Source organism: Parasteatoda tepidariorum, chromosome 9, assembly GCF_043381705.1.
Source record: "Parasteatoda tepidariorum isolate YZ-2023 chromosome 9, CAS_Ptep_4.0, whole genome shotgun sequence".
In the NCBI taxonomy this organism is placed as follows: Eukaryota; Metazoa; Arthropoda; class Arachnida; order Araneae; family Theridiidae; genus Parasteatoda; species Parasteatoda tepidariorum.
This window is the reverse complement of record NC_092212.1, coordinates 12,840,781-12,856,870: the sequence shown is the minus strand read 5'-3', so window position 1 is coordinate 12,856,870 and position 16,090 is coordinate 12,840,781. Positions and strand designations below refer to the sequence as shown.

Sequence of the window (16,090 nt, the reverse complement as noted above, 5' to 3'; positions counted from 1 at the left end):
ATATATATATATGTATTTATAAATACCTACTTATGTTAAGGAAACTCCACACCAAACTAAAATAATTGAGTAATTCAGTTACTAAATAATACCATGCATTTTGACCCAATTTTAATTAATATTTTGTACTTAGAATAGTGGTTACTATTTTTTTATTTCACAAGAAGAAATTTATTAATGATTTGAAAAAGTTTTTCTTTTATTTATTTTATGTATAATAAAAGAGTTGAGCAATTTTAAACCAATTTTTATTTATTTACAGATATTTGGTAAGAAATAATTAATCCATTATTCAATATCAGTTATATTAATGGTCAGTTATATTAATAAAACAAGGTTTTTTTCATACTTTTCTTTGGATAGCGATTTTAAAGCAATTTTTGTTTACTCATAGACATTCGGCTCTCTTTTTTTTGTTTTTCGGCTTTAATATCTGTCTGTATAAAATATAAAAATATGTCTGTAATAAATTTGTCTGTAAATAAAACAATGATTTTCAGAGTTTCATTTTAATTTTCTTTGTGTATATTTTCAAAATATAAAAAAATTTAGTATCGAATTAACTAATATTATTTTTTTGTTGAAAAGAAAAATTATTTTTTTAACCATACAATTATATAGGTATTTAAAAATGATATACTTTTTATTTCATAATTATTGAGGAAAAAGCTGAAATAATTGATTTTGTATTTCTATTTTGCAACATTCAAAAATAATTTTTTTATTTATATATTTGTGTGTAGAAAAAGGGTCAGAAAACTCCCATTCAATTTTGATATAATTTTTTTTGTTATTTCCTATTATTAATTTTGATAAGTGATTGATCAATTATCCAATAATAGTTTTACCTTTGCTTAGAGTAGAGTTATTTTCAAAACTCTCCTAAAAGGACATTTAATAAAAAACCATGCAAATATTAAAAATTGCAGTGAAATTTAAAAAAAAAAATAATGAAAGAAAGTGTGCTATAATAAATGTCTATTTTTTCTTTTGCTACATTATTTTGTTGTTTCAGTTTATTATTATTTTAGTCTCTATAATTATCTATAATAAAATGAAGAGTTTGTCTGCCTGTCTCTCTTATAATTCCAGAACTGTATATTCTACCATCCTGAAATTTTGACAGTGGGTGAAAGCAGAAATTTCATCCCTGATTCTAAAAATTTTCAAAAATTTTAATTAGATTATTCGGTTATTTAAAAAGGGGAATTTTCTGAATGGTTTAAAATCAGCAATTGATAAAAATTCAGCTGCTGACGATTCTGTTTTTTTTTTCTTCTTATATTGTAAAGATGACATAATCAGTAATTTTTTTAGCTTATGGGTCTCATTAAAAATGAGGTTTATTGCATGTTCTTTAATACATAATTATTTCGTATTTGTCATGTCAGATAAACACAATGATCAACTTGAACATAATAGCATCGGCAGATTACATCAGAAAATTATTATTTCTATAACTATCTGGAACTAGATTTTTTATAGTTACGCTTTAAAAAGGTGTTTCTATAAAATTAAGTTATTTAAAATCAACATAATTTGAAATAAAAAAACAAGTTTGGTACTAAAAACCAAAATAAGTGGAAAAATAGTATTGATTCATTTTGATGAATAATAAAACTATATTATTGATGCCACTTATGCTTGATTAGTTTAAATAATATGTACTAATTGAAATAAAAAAATAAGCTATGTAACAAAAAAAACAGAATTTATGGAGACTCAGTGCAAAGTTATTTATTAAGAAATTGCCTTACAAATATTCAGGCCAATGTTTAATCAGTTTTGGTAGTAGTTACTAATTGAAGTAAAAAAATATGCTATGAACTAAAGAAAATCAGTCGTTTAGCACATTCGCTGCCACTAAAAATGATATTTCCATCCTCAGAAGCCGGAGCATGTAACTTACAGAGATGCCAACTGCTCCGGACACGCCAAAATAATTTAAAAAACTACAATTTAAAATTTGCAAACATTTGAATAATTTTGTTAATTTTTAAAAGGTTCAACATGTCATAATTGTAATGAAGTGATGAATATATAAGCCTACAAATTATTTAGAAATAGTGGTGGATAAAAATTGACTAAATTGAATTTATTAAAACAAAGAATCACAATTGATAAACTACCACTTTAAATTATTTATAACTATATTTGCTGTCCGGAGCAAGTTGGCATCTCTAAACTTATCATAGTCGATCGACGCACCTGCGCGTCGTCGGCATACCAGGGGGGGGCGCTCTGAAGCGCTAGCGCGCCAGTGGCAGCGAACATTTTAAGAGATCGTATAAAAAATAGTTAAATTGTTATTGATGCCAATAATGAATTACTTTTAATAATTGAAACAAAAAAGACATGTTCTAAAAGGCAAAATTAATAGAGATATGGTTCGAATTTGTTTAGGAGAAGGGCACAAAATCACCATACCATTTTTGATGCTAGTACTTAGTTAATTTTGATAATAGTTATTGCTTAAATAAATATTAAAAAAAACTGTGTTTAAAAATAAAATGAATGAAAAAATCCTACTAATTTGTTTAAAAGAAACATAAAAAAATTGCCTAATTATTATTGAGGCTAATGATGCTAAATTAGTTTTGGTATGTGATAGGTACTAATTGAAATAACTGTGTACAATAAAGCAAAATTAATTTAGCAATGGAACTATTTTGATTTGGATAAACATAAAAATTTGCCATACTTTTAAAGATGCACATAATGCTTAGTTAATTTTGGTAATATGCACTTCTGGTATTATGGTAATTGGTGTTGTTTAGTAGGTATAAAATATACCCATTGACGTAAAATGTGTAATATTGGCATATTTGGTACCTATTAAAATTGCATCCATGGTGTGCTGTTTTAATTTAAATACTATGGAAAAAGGTTTTTATGGTCCTTTGAAAGGAGTAAGCACCGGAATAAATGGCTTGATTGTGGTACTTTTTTTCTATTAAGAGTAGGCCTGGAGCAACAATTTCATGTTAAATTATACTGAATATGGTTAATCCTTATTTTGAAGGGATTAACTACTAAAATATGTTTTGCTTAATCAAATAACGTTAAACTACAGGAAAGACAAAATATAATAATTGATTAAAAAAATGAGAAGAGTGGAATTATTTTAACTTTATCAATTGTGTTGGTACATTTCTTTCAGTTTAGTGTATGATTTTGTAATGTTTTCAGTACGGATATATTGATTACTTTCTTTCTTTCCCATCCAGTAGGTAGAATAGGTATTCAGCTAGTGAGTTATATGTTAAGTTTAGCTGTTTGTTGAACTAGCAATGTACACATGTAAAAAAAGAACTCTAAATAAGTATAAAAACAATGTAAGATTTTTTTTTGTGTAAAATGATTTCACTTACCTTTTTATTTATTTTTTCATGATTTGGGTTAATAAATGTTGGGTTAATAAATGTTGAGACTTTTTATACTTTACCCACATGCTTTCCAGTATATTGTGATTTTATGAACTTAAATATTTATCATTTATATATCCTTATATAACCATACTTTATTTTCTGATGTAAGCATACTCTCATATTTTGTGCAGTTTCTGGAAAATTGGAAATAAAATAATAAATTGTAATTTTATTCGTATGATTAATGTATTTTCAGAGAAACATCTACTCATGCAAGAATATATTGTGAAAATATTTTAAAAGAGACTGGTATCAGACCTAGGATGAGACCTCATTATTGTGGTCATATTTGCGTTTGTTCTAGATGTGAACAAGTAAGGATATTTATTTTAATCAATCTCATTTTAACCAAAACTCAGTTTTGTAAAATTGTATGATTCAATATTTTTGTCATATTAATGGAAAATATTAATAAACAATATTTTTTTTCATTATCTAAAATACCATAATGATATTTATTTAGTGGTAATTTTATTTATTTTTAGTGTCTATTTAATTTTATTTAGTGTTGTCAAAAATCAAAATAGTGTTTATTTTCTAGATATTTAAATCTGACATTTTTCATTTGGTATTAAATATGATTCATTATAAAATTAGGAAGAAAAATGTGAATTTTTTCAATGCATGCGCAATATAAAAATGCTTTAAACTCTCATATCTTGCACCATTTTTAATGCATTTCTTATATTTTGAAATGATAATTTTGTTGCATATTAAAAATTCCTCCAAATTTTTTTTAAAAATTTTTATTGAATATTTTCAAAATCATAGCAAAAAAAATAAAATAAATAAAACCTTATGACAGAAATTAGTTTTTTTTAAATGAAAATGTCCATATCTCCATCTATATTTAAGCTAACTAATTTGTTTATTTTATTTTTCTTCTTTATTCTTTCATTTATTAGCAAATAAGTAAGTCAAACCTTCCCAATTTAATGTTCTTACCTTATTAATAATCAGTTACACTGCAATCAGTGTTTCCTGAAATTCCTTGCAATGTTGTTGTTGTCTAAATTTTTTATTGAATAATCAAATAATTTTTAGACACATACTATGTAGCTTGCAATCATAATACCAAACCGTCTACTATTGATCTAATAATAATAGAAGTTATGACTGAACTCCACACTTAATATCTTTAAAGATGTTTAGTTTTCTTTAAATGTAGTTAATAAATTAATGTTAAATAATGAATTTGTTGTAGGATTATAAACTTACATTAGTCTTAGAAATGGGACCAATGTCAGTAAAGTTCAATCATTTCAGTTAATAACTAACTGGGTTTCTTAAAAAAATATTTTCCATTAACATAACAATTGATTCTTTATTGTTAATGTATTTTAAAGTTGAATTTTAGATTTTCCACTTGCTTTTTTCCTCCAATTTTACATAACACAATGTAAATTTTATGTTTATATATTTAATTTTAAAAGCATTTTATTATTAATTATTCACATTTCAATATTGTTCTTGCAATTTGTTTTGTATTTTTCTACCTTTGTGTTTTTATTTTAAATTACCTTCGGACGCAGTTAAAACTATTTATTTATAATTTTAGAAACGTAGTTAAATCTTTGTTTTTATTTGACAGTTTAAATTTTTTCTTCAGAAAACTATTATCTATAAATTGGATATTTAAATATATATATCTATATTTTTTTCTTAGGAAGTTTTATTGAATATTTCTGTATTGTAAACTAACAATTTGTGGTAAAACTGTCTGTAAATATAACTTTTTATTTTTGTTTTATATTTGTTTATTTACAACCAAGTTTATTTTTTATAAGATATCAATATGTAAGATTTTTTATATATAAGTTTAATACATTTTTATATATGTTTTTGATCTTTTAATGTACAATGTAATTTTTAGGTTGATGCCCTAGACTACTATACGGAGGAAGAACATGCTTTAGCCACAGCTGTTGATCGTCAAAGATCAGTTTCTTTGTTAAAGCCTGTTGGATTGGCATTTGTCACATTAAAAACCGAAGAGATGGCAGAGAGGTGATGATGAGTTTAAAATAATATACTTCATTAATTTTATTTTTTTAACTATAATTAAAAAAAAAAAAACATTTTTAGTTGTCACATATATTTTTATACTTCAATGTTAAAGAATTGTTATGAGTCATGAATATAATGAGTTTGAAGGAAATGTTTGTAATGTATGAAAATTATGTGTTTTTAATCCTTATAGTCAAATGTTTTTTGTAAAAAAATTGGTATGCATAATTTGTGCATTATCAATTTAAAGACTGCATGATCACAACAAATAGGAGTTAATAAAAATGAAGTTGACAGTTGAGTAGTAATAAGGACAAAACTGAGTATGAGTTTACCATTATTTTATGTTCCTTGAAAAGTAGTTACAAATGAAATTCTCTTAAAAATGTATTTTTTAACTTTTGTTTTTATTTAAAGGATTTATAAGGATTATCAAAAGCATTGTCAGTGCACTGTAAGCCCTTCATCATCTAGTTATTCTCGTCAGTTGAACCCTTACAATTGGACGGTCGATTTTGCTTACCCACCTGAAGATATATTTTGGTTTGTTGAGATCGTACTAAATCTGTGTCACCAATTAGTTTTTATATTGCGTCGTAATAAAAGAAAGTAATTTTAACTTTTTTTTCATTACAGGGAAAATTTAAGTGTCAGCAAGAGCCTTTGGTATACACGAGCTTTTACGACAAATTTTGCCTTGTTTATTCTTTTCTTTTTCTTGACAACTCCCACTATCGTCCTTAGCTATTTAGATATTTTATACACACCCGCTGCTAAGAAATTAGTGAGAGAAGTGAGTAATATTTCAATTTAGTTTTGTTGCATTTTTTTTAAAATAAAGAATAGGTATTATTACATTTTCTGAATTTCTCTATACTGTAAACTTTTAATACTTTAATGATGTTCCTACTAATTTTAATACTTGCTTTAAAAGTTGATTTTTTTAAAAATAATCAATAATTATGAATAGAATACTTTTTTTTATGTTTTTACTTAGCGGCCCCAAAGAGTCTTGTCCTGGGGGCTGTAAAACCTATGTCCAGCCTTGGTCATACTGTGTTAGCTTAAATCTTTAACATTTGTTCTCAAACTTAATTCAAGATGAGACATTGAAGCTTTCTTGCACTATATATTCCCCTCTCTATATTGTTCAATGAAAGAACGATGATTGACAGTGAAATTTTAAGCAAATGTGCTTTTATATGTCTGCAATTGAAAGTTTAAATTATAAGTGTGTATATTATTATGTATAGCTGGTATTTATTGATAATATGTTTTGTAATTGAACATCTCACCAATATTATGACTGCAACAGTCAGTTATTAATTTTTTAAAAAAATTATTTGTAAATATTAATAAAAATTGTGTAAGTTTAGAATTGCTTGAAGTTATATGCATTTATACATGTAACTGCAAATATGTTGACTGTAGATTATAGTATACATACAGACTACTTGCCATATTGATTGATTCTATGATGGTCTGCAAATATGACTATTTGTCAATGATAGAATTGTTCTTAAGATAATATAAGAATCTAAGTCTATGCTATGTCAAAAATTTAAAATTTTGAAATTAGCTTATTAACTAAGATGATAATATTATCTTACTGCTTGTGTTTAAAATTTGAATCTATATTTTTTTAGACTCCTGTAATCAAAGACTTCTTCTCAACTTTGATGCTCTTGTTGTTTTCTTCTTTATTACCTGTAATTGTGTCATTCTCTGATAGATTTATGCCCCACTGGACAAGGTAAGACAATTTAAGTTTTTTTTTTTCATCCTAATTATATGCAAACAAACAATAATATTATTTGCACTATATTATAAATTTGTACACTTATAAACATATCATTTACCATAATTGTACAGTGCAAAGATAAACAGCTATTCTTAGAAATATCAGTTTTTATTATGCCCCAAATCTTGTTTTATTCAACTATTACTTAACTCTTTAAACATAATTTTTTCCTTTAATCACGCTTCCAAATTCCAAAAATATATTAAACATCCATTTAAAATGCTATCATTTCATTTACGCATGCATAGCTCTATGATCATTTGCTTTCATTCAAGTTCTAGAAGTTCAATTTAAAAAAAAAATAATAATTTCTTGGGTGAGTTTTGATATGATTGGATTTCTAAAGTATACTCTAATGTTCAAGAGAATAAAAAATGCAATCATTTTTATTAAAAGTTCATTTTGTGAGAAAATTAAGTATTTCTAGCAGGAATTGGAAATTTTTTTTGTGATGTTTTAGCTTCTCATTTATGGCTGTATTTTATCATTTTATTGCATTTTGTGTATCCGTTTACTATTACAGTACAAACTTTATCCATTGTTTGCGCATCTTTCTTTATCCCATACGTAGAATCTTATTTTCAACTTTTGCTTACAGTTGGTGTAAAATGTTGAGCAAAATGACAGCCTTCACCATGCAAGCATGCCGTAAGCAAAAGATAAAGAGGTCCCTTTGAAAATGTTATTTTAACATTAACTCTTAATATTATAAACATTAAACTGTTTCAAAAACAGATATCCATGTTTAATGCTCAAAAAATTAAGTGCATTTTGTTTTGAAGAAATATTTTGCTTTAATTGTGACTTTTGAGTGCTTGTGCACATTGAGAGGAGATGGCAGCATAAAGAGTTTAAGATGAGTAAAAAAGATGGGATCACCAGCTTCTCTTTTGTTTGTTCTAAATGCAACTTGGAACATAAACGTACATTTTGAAAAGATAAGAGTTAGTAATATTGTGCATCACTCTTGGATTAGGCAAAGTGTTTTTCTCGATGTTTCGTCAATTGATGAAAAAGTTTTTTTTCTAGTAAAGAAGAAATGATGGAAAATACTGACCAAATCACAAAGAAGCAGTTAAAGAATTTATGTGTATGGGGAACTTTAACTTTTTATATTTATCAGAATTAACTGAAAAAAGGCAATATGAAAACATCATAAATGTCGTCAGTAATCAGTATATTGTTTGCTTAAAGAAGAAAATGTGTTCATGTGAAAATTTCTCAATATTTTAAAGAAATAAATTATTTCTTACTTTATTTTTCTTCCTAATTTTTTGACAAAAAGTATATGATTTTTTTACTTTAATTTTCTATATTGCATCATTTTTATTTTTAATTTATTATTACCATACATATTTGTATGCATGAAATATGCACAATATTTGATCTTTTTACATCTATAGTTTAGAACGAATGACCTTATAAAAAATTACAGATCTTACTATGTTGATTATTAAGCTTCATAACCAAAAAAATATTCTGATCACTAATTTTTTTTATTTGAAAATTTTTTTTTTTAGATCTTCACGTAACCACTCAAAAATGTTGCGGACATTTATTTTTCTTCTTTTTATGGTTGTAATCCTTCCTCTACTGCAATTAACAAGGTAAATATAATTGTGCTTATTTATCATAATATATTATTATTTAACTAATGCATTGTTAATATAACAGTATTACTTACCCAGTTTCATTATAGCTATTAAAAAAAAGTTTTGAATTTTTTGTATATATATTTTAAAATTCTTAATCTGATTGATAAACTAAGACTTTGAAACTTAATTATTTTCTAAATTATTTACGATTGCGTACTTTAGAAAATAACTTACCGCAACATCACTTATGATTCCTGAAATTTGAGTCAAGTGGTATGATATTTGATTTTGTTTGTAAAGAATTGAGTTGTTTGGAAAGTAATTTTTTTTTTGAGAATGAAAGATGATTTTATTTTATGAAGAACAAATATTCTTGTGAATTATTGTCCATTCTGGTCCAATTTCCTTTTGTTGTCTTTCTGGCAGTAGAAAGATTATACACTCATAAAATTTTTGTTCTTTTTGAGCAAAAAAACTGATCCAGATGATTTTTAACCTCCTCATTTGAATCAATATTTTAATGTCTAAAAACTTTTTGTTGAACAGATAAAATAAAAATCAGAATGTTTTAGATCTGGAGAATATGGTGGGTGTATAGTGATTGTATGAGTGTATAGTATATCTCATTCAAGCTGTAAACTTGTTGCAGATCTTGCATTATCTTGGGTGGAACACTACACCTTTTCTCTTGATCAATTCTGGCCGTTCCTGTTTTGTGAATCACTCAATTTGTCCAGTACACTTTACAATTGATTTTTGTGTTACCCAGTAGAAACTAAAAAAAAAAGGTTCTTTTGAAATTCCGCCAAACAAAAAACATTGCCTTTTCTGATGGCTTTGAGTCGGTTAATCTTTTTATGCTCCTTGATCTCTTGCATTTAACATTGGTGTAAGCAATCCATTTCTTGTCTCCAATGGTAATGCAATGTACTTAAAAAATATATTATTTTCTTGATGTTTGAGAATCAAATCACGTCAACACGATAACACAAATTTCTTATATAAGAAGAATCTATGTGGGATTGAACCTGGGCATTTCAAATGATAATGAACAGTTGAATTCCATAGATTTTTTCTCTCAGCAATCTTGCGTATTGTTTTTCTCCGGCAATCAATGTTTTTATGTGCATTAGCTTTAATTGCACTTCTGTAGTGCATTTTCAACATTAAAGTTTTGCAGTTTCAACATTAAAGTTGTTTGAAATTTTGCATCTTCTTTACATTGTATTATTTATTTCTTGATAGTAAAAAAAAGTAAAAAGTGCTGGAAATGCAGCTTTTCACTCCATATTTGAATGGGAATCAACTAACTATTGCATAAAATTAATTTACTAGTTAAAATAAATTAATAATTAACTTTTTCTCAAGCAAGTCATGCTATAACAGCTACTAAAATATAGAATGATTATACAGTCATTATATATTGCTTTTATTAATACATACATATTATACATATGATTAAGTGTAAAGTTGGCTTTTAAAAAATACATTTAAGTCCCCTGTTGAGAAAAATGTAAAAATGAAATTGAAAAAATAAAATTCTGAACAACCAAATATTAATTTAGGAATTGTTTTCATACATCAGTTTATTGTTCTTAGTTTTCTTGCAGAATTCTCTTTCTGAAGGATTTTTGAAGACTGATCACTCATTACATCTAGATTTTGCTAAAATTTGAATAAATTTGAATTGTCAGTAAATTTAGGGTGATTACCTGTTTTTAAAAATTGGCAAGCTTGTGAATTGTTTTTCCTTCAATGATAGTGTACCGAAATAAAAGTGCCAATCATTTTACATGTTTGATGAAATAATTGCAAGTCTGCATGTGCGTTTACTGAGCTGGGTTTGGTGAGATTCTTGCATTCTCATGTGCAATTCTCATGTTCAATCTATTTTGCAAAATAGTCTCAGTTTCAGGCTTCTTATTCCACCCTCTGAAATCGAACCGAAAAATCTCTCAATGTTTTTTGGATGTCTAATATAATCTAGAAAAGAGTACTTTGTCAGAAATTAGTTATTTTATCATGATCATGCAGTTTTTGAAAAATTATTTTGCATTTTGTTAATGTATATAGTGCTTAAAAATATTTTTTGAGTGCTTAAAATATACTTAAACAGTGCTTTTTTGGAACATTTGGCTATGCGCCTTGTTATATGTATTATTGTCCTCAGTATTATTATATCTTCAATTTTCAATGATAGAAATCTAATTATTACTTTCAAAATCTTGCTGCTCAAATCAATGAGCTAAACATTATTTTAATAACAAAATTTGGGGAAATTCTTATATGAATACCTTGTGTTTTATATTTAATAATTGATAGGGTACTAAAAAATGTATTAAAAACAAAATTGGGGGAAATTTTGTTATCACTATCCAATGTATTAATATATCTTGAATTTTCAATAATAACGTAATTAATATTAAAATCTTACTTCTAAATATTAGGATATGTGCTCAGGTGGAGCAGATAGTTTTGGCATTGAACAAACAACTGGTGGAGAACCAGGATGTCATGAGTTTGATTCTGGCAGCTGATAAAACGATGGGCTTGCATTTGCATGTTAAATTTGTCGTAACTGAAAGTTCTCTTGTTGGTTTTGGTGTGGAAGTTTCGAGGAAGAGGTGTTATTCTTCCGCTGCCCAGATTGCTTGCCCAGTTCCAAAATTATTTTGCATTTATACCATAGTTTTTAGGAGATAGAGCAGTGGAAAACGAGGCTATGCGCTTCATGGTACACAGAGTATGAGTTTTTAGAAAATTGGGTGAATCCCCGTTTATTACAGTTAAGAATTAATAAATTTATGTATTATGGTAGCTTTAATATTTTATGGCTTTTAAATATTAATGTTCTATTTTCAAATTTAGTGTGAAAGCATTACTGGAATGGAGTATCAGGAAAGGAGAAACATACCGTTGGCAGTAAATATTTTTCTTATCAATTTATTTATTTTTATTTTAAAATCTTTCACTGAATAATTCCTTTTCTGAATAAATCTTTCACTGAATAACTTTATAATTCCTAGGTGTGTATTTTTGTCTGGCAATGGAGCTTTTTTTGTGAATTATGTTATAACAGCGAGTTTCATTGGAACAGCCCTGGACCTCATTCGATTCCCTGAGCTCTTTATGTATGCATTTTACATTTGTTTCTCACGTTCTCGGGCAGAACAAGCTGGTTTACGAAAAGCAAGTTATATTCTTACTATTTCTTACTTAAAATATCAAACAAACTAGATAAAAAATAAGAAGGAAATAATAAACAGTTGATTTGAAATATTTCTGATGAATTTTCATGTATAACTTTGGTTTAAATATGTAATGAGTGCAAGTCAAATACAACTAAAACCAAATTAATCACTATTTAGATTATTTTTTATCCTTCTGAAACCTGAGCTTTAGTTGTTATTATATTTGTTTATAAATTGCTTAACTGTAGAAAATAAGTCTCATAAAGTGAAGAAAAACTATTTTTTGTTTGAAATTTGTTTTAAAATAATTAAAAGAAAAAACTAAGAAAATTTTAACCTTACTTAAATTTAACATTTAATTAAAATTTAAATTTTAAATTAAAATTTTTTTCTTTATGACATTTTAAAACTTTGTAAATGTGTACAGAAAAAAAATTAAATAATTTTTTTTTCTCGTGTTATTTCTTAAAAACACCCATTCACTATAGGGGATATATAAACTAAGTAACTTCAAGTCCAATAATGTTGTTCAATAAAACAGAAACAAAAAAAACTATAAAATCTGTGGTCTAAGTGTTAATAAATGTGTGTTGAAAAGTTTTCCAACTTTGAAAAAGAAAAAAGATCTTATTACTAATTATTAAAGTGTATATTTATTTTGATTTTAGATGCTTTTGGCTTTTTCTCGTTTATTTTAAAAGTTGTATCTAAGATTGTTTTATATAAATATCTTATTTAATCATTATTTTTAGTTAAATATGAGAATAATTGATCATTATATAAGATCATTATGTAATTACTGCATTTATTAAATGTAACATTAGTGTAACTCATTTAAAAGAATGCTAGTTGCCCTTTTTTTATTTTTAATTAGTAATAATTTTACTTGTAAAAGTTTCAAATTTTAATATTTTTGATTATGTAATATGATATATTCTGTCATAAAACTGTCACATATTATAACTTCATAGGAAAATAGTTCTATATAAGTTAGATTTGTGAATTAATTATTTTTTCTTTTTGTTTATTAGGCCATATTGTGGGAGTTTGAGTTTGGAGTGCAGTATGCCTATTATCTTTTGATATTTTCAGTGGTAATCATTTACAGTGTTTTGTGCCCCCTTATAACACCATTCGGTAAGTGATATAAATTTCTTTAACTAATTGACATAATTTTGTTTATATTTGTTCACTTTTTCTTTATAAACAGGGTGAGTAGCGTTTTTAAAAGGTGCTCATTTTTGATTTATGTTTTTTAAAGGCCCTTAAAGGTGCTTTTTTATTAGAGGTTAGTAAAAAGTGCTTAATTTTCTATTTTTTAAAAAGAGATTTTTTCTTTGCTGTATTGTTTGTCATTCTAAATTACAAAAATGCACAATTTTTTCTGTTATATTTTTCAGAAATTAGTTATTTTATCATGATTATGTAAAGTTTTTGAAAATGTTTCTAAATTTTATTGATTTTATGTTTATAAATTAAGAACTTTAAACAATAATTTTATTTTAAATGGAAAAATTTTCACAAGAAATTTATTTTTTTTTTATATTTCTTTTTTGTTTCACTGTATTTTAATATTGATGTTGAAGCATTCTAACTGGATGCTTTGCAAGAAGATACTTTTGGATTAATTATCGTTGAAAAGAAGTTGTGTTCTGTAAAATGTAGAGCTTATTAGTTGGCAAATTTGACTGGTTCCATTTGAAAGTAATTTGCTTGAAATACAATTTTATTTAAAGCTTCTAATGTTTGTCCCCCCCCAACTTTTTAAAAAAAAATTATGAATCCGATATAAATTTTGAATTCCACAAATGCAGTGATAGTATTTCTTTTTTATTGTCAAATAAAACTAGAAAAGTTTTATAATCACAATATTAGACTATGTTGTAAATGTTTAAAACATTATTATAAAACAATGTAGTTAAATTTTTCTTAAACCCAATCCAGTTCTTGTAGTACTGGTGTTAAGAGATGACCATTAGCACCAGTACTACAAGAATCTGAAGTTATCAATTACTGAAGTTATCAAAATTGATTGTTCAAAATATGTAATTAAATATATCTCAAACAGTATCAAAAAACTTGTGTAATTACTAGAAACAATACTTAAACGTATAGTCAACACAATTTGTGATAGTTACTCAAATTTTTGTTATCTCAAAATTAACATTTAAAGAAATCTAGTTATAACCAACTTTTTTTTCAAACAATTTTTTTTAATTCCAGATTTATAATGGCATCAATTATTAGATGATTCAGTTTTTTACCATCATTATGTCAGCAAAAGTCTAAATGTTACAAATATTTTCTAGAACATACCTTTTTATTCTATAGCTATTATGATTATTCTTGTTCTTTTCAATATTTTCATCACCTACCTCTACTTTGTGGAGCTTTGCGTTATGAAAAGCTTCTAAATTTACATTTACATCCATGTAAGATGTGGATTATTTGTAACACATAGAATTAAGCTGCCAAATTGTACCTATAATTGATTTTGGTATGAACGCTTAAAAATGTTTCTTCTGTGAAGACTGTAATATGATGAACGATGAGGGAAAGTTATGTTTTAGATAATGAAATAATTAAATTTATAGGAAGATGCCAATGAAAAACTTAAAAAAAAGTTAGCTGAGATTCTATATAAAATAAAATTCATGCTAGCCATGTGTGATTGTTATTTTATAATCACTGTTCAGAGGTTTCACCTAATATAAGGCATGTTTGCTTCAGTGGCGCAGTTGTTTAAGACATCACTTACACTATTGGTGGAGAACTGGAAATCATGAATTTAATCCTGGCGGCTAATAAAACAATAGGCATGTATACTCAAAGTGCACATTAAATATGTGAGATTGACCAACTCGGGTGCTTTGCATCCCATCTTATTGGGGTCAAGGTTATGCGGCATTCCTACCATGGCTGTTAAATAATGCCATGGTTTTGTAATATATTTGATTCCATAAATATTTAGCCATAGTGGTTTTTATTGATGAAAATGGTTATTAAGAGAGTTATAACAGTAAAACAAATCAAATTGAATCAATTACAAATCTCTCTTTCTCTCTCAGTCCTCTAGTTGGTTGTGGGATATTGAAGTTTGAAGAGAGGGGTACCATGACTGGCACTTTTCACATTATCTGGTGGTGGTCAAAATTATGTGGCATTCCTACCTTGGCCATTAAATCATGCAGTGGTTGTATAATATATTTGATTTTATAAATCTAAAACTGTTTCTTAGAGGTTTCTGTTGATTAAGATATTCAATAAAAGAGGCTTAGCTATAAAACAAATCATATTGAATCAATTACAAATCTTTTTAAACTCTTTCATGTCCATCATTTTTTTTTTGTGTGTTGTGTGGTTATATAAAAATTATTAGCTGTTTGTTCATATAATATTAAATATGATAAATATTTGTTTTTATAGGTTTGGTGTATGTTTGTTTGAAACATTTTATTGATCGCTACAATATATTTTATGTGTATGGCCCATCTAAAATAAGTAGAAATATCCATGCAACAGCCATCAATTGTGTCGTAATGTCTATAATTCTGATGCAGATGTGTATTTTCTTCTTTCTTTACCTACGAAATGGTAATATATCACTTATTTTTTGCTTTACTATTTCATTTCGATTCCCTTTTCCCCCTTTTATCTTTCAACTGATATCAATTCTTTCTTTGTCATATTTAACTTAAGGGTTGCTTTTTTTTGGTAGTGTAATAGTGTAGAGTTCGATTGGAATGAATCTTAAATAAATCATAAACTTATATAATGGAAAAATCATAAAAGTTAAGTAGAATATCATTAAAATTATAGAAACTAATACAATGTGGGAAAATGAAAATTATGACAACTTAGCACAACAAATAAGTTTTCAAAATCTTACCGGATATATACTTTATTTCTTTGATTGATTATCAGAGCATGATTTATAGATAACACTGAAATATTTTTCATTGAATTATAAATGAGTAATTGAAATTTCAATGGCCATATTGCCAAACATAAATATTACTCATCTACCAACATAATGAATAAATCTAAACTGAAACTAAAAAAAGGAAA

At 26.1% G+C, this 16,090-nt stretch overlaps 1 protein-coding gene across 3 annotated transcripts in view; it reads left to right on the top strand.

Moving 5' to 3' along the window:
• Nucleotides 1-16,090, top strand: part of LOC107452415 (CSC1-like protein 2) — a 42,777-nt gene that overhangs the window by 13,912 nt on the left and 12,775 nt on the right. For all 3 annotated transcript variants that reach the window (XM_016068888.4, XM_016068889.4, XM_043053447.2), the window contains exons 11-20: nucleotides 3,625-3,742; nucleotides 5,302-5,435; nucleotides 5,853-5,978; nucleotides 6,072-6,228; nucleotides 7,082-7,188; nucleotides 8,757-8,843; nucleotides 11,700-11,753; nucleotides 11,858-12,020; nucleotides 13,054-13,159; nucleotides 15,449-15,616. In XM_016068888.4, the coding sequence (XP_015924374.2) occupies nucleotides 3,625-3,742; nucleotides 5,302-5,435; nucleotides 5,853-5,978; nucleotides 6,072-6,228; nucleotides 7,082-7,188; nucleotides 8,757-8,843; nucleotides 11,700-11,753; nucleotides 11,858-12,020; nucleotides 13,054-13,159; nucleotides 15,449-15,616 (1,220 nt within the window). The remainder of the gene's footprint in view (nucleotides 1-3,624; nucleotides 3,743-5,301; nucleotides 5,436-5,852; nucleotides 5,979-6,071; nucleotides 6,229-7,081; nucleotides 7,189-8,756; nucleotides 8,844-11,699; nucleotides 11,754-11,857; nucleotides 12,021-13,053; nucleotides 13,160-15,448; nucleotides 15,617-16,090) is intronic.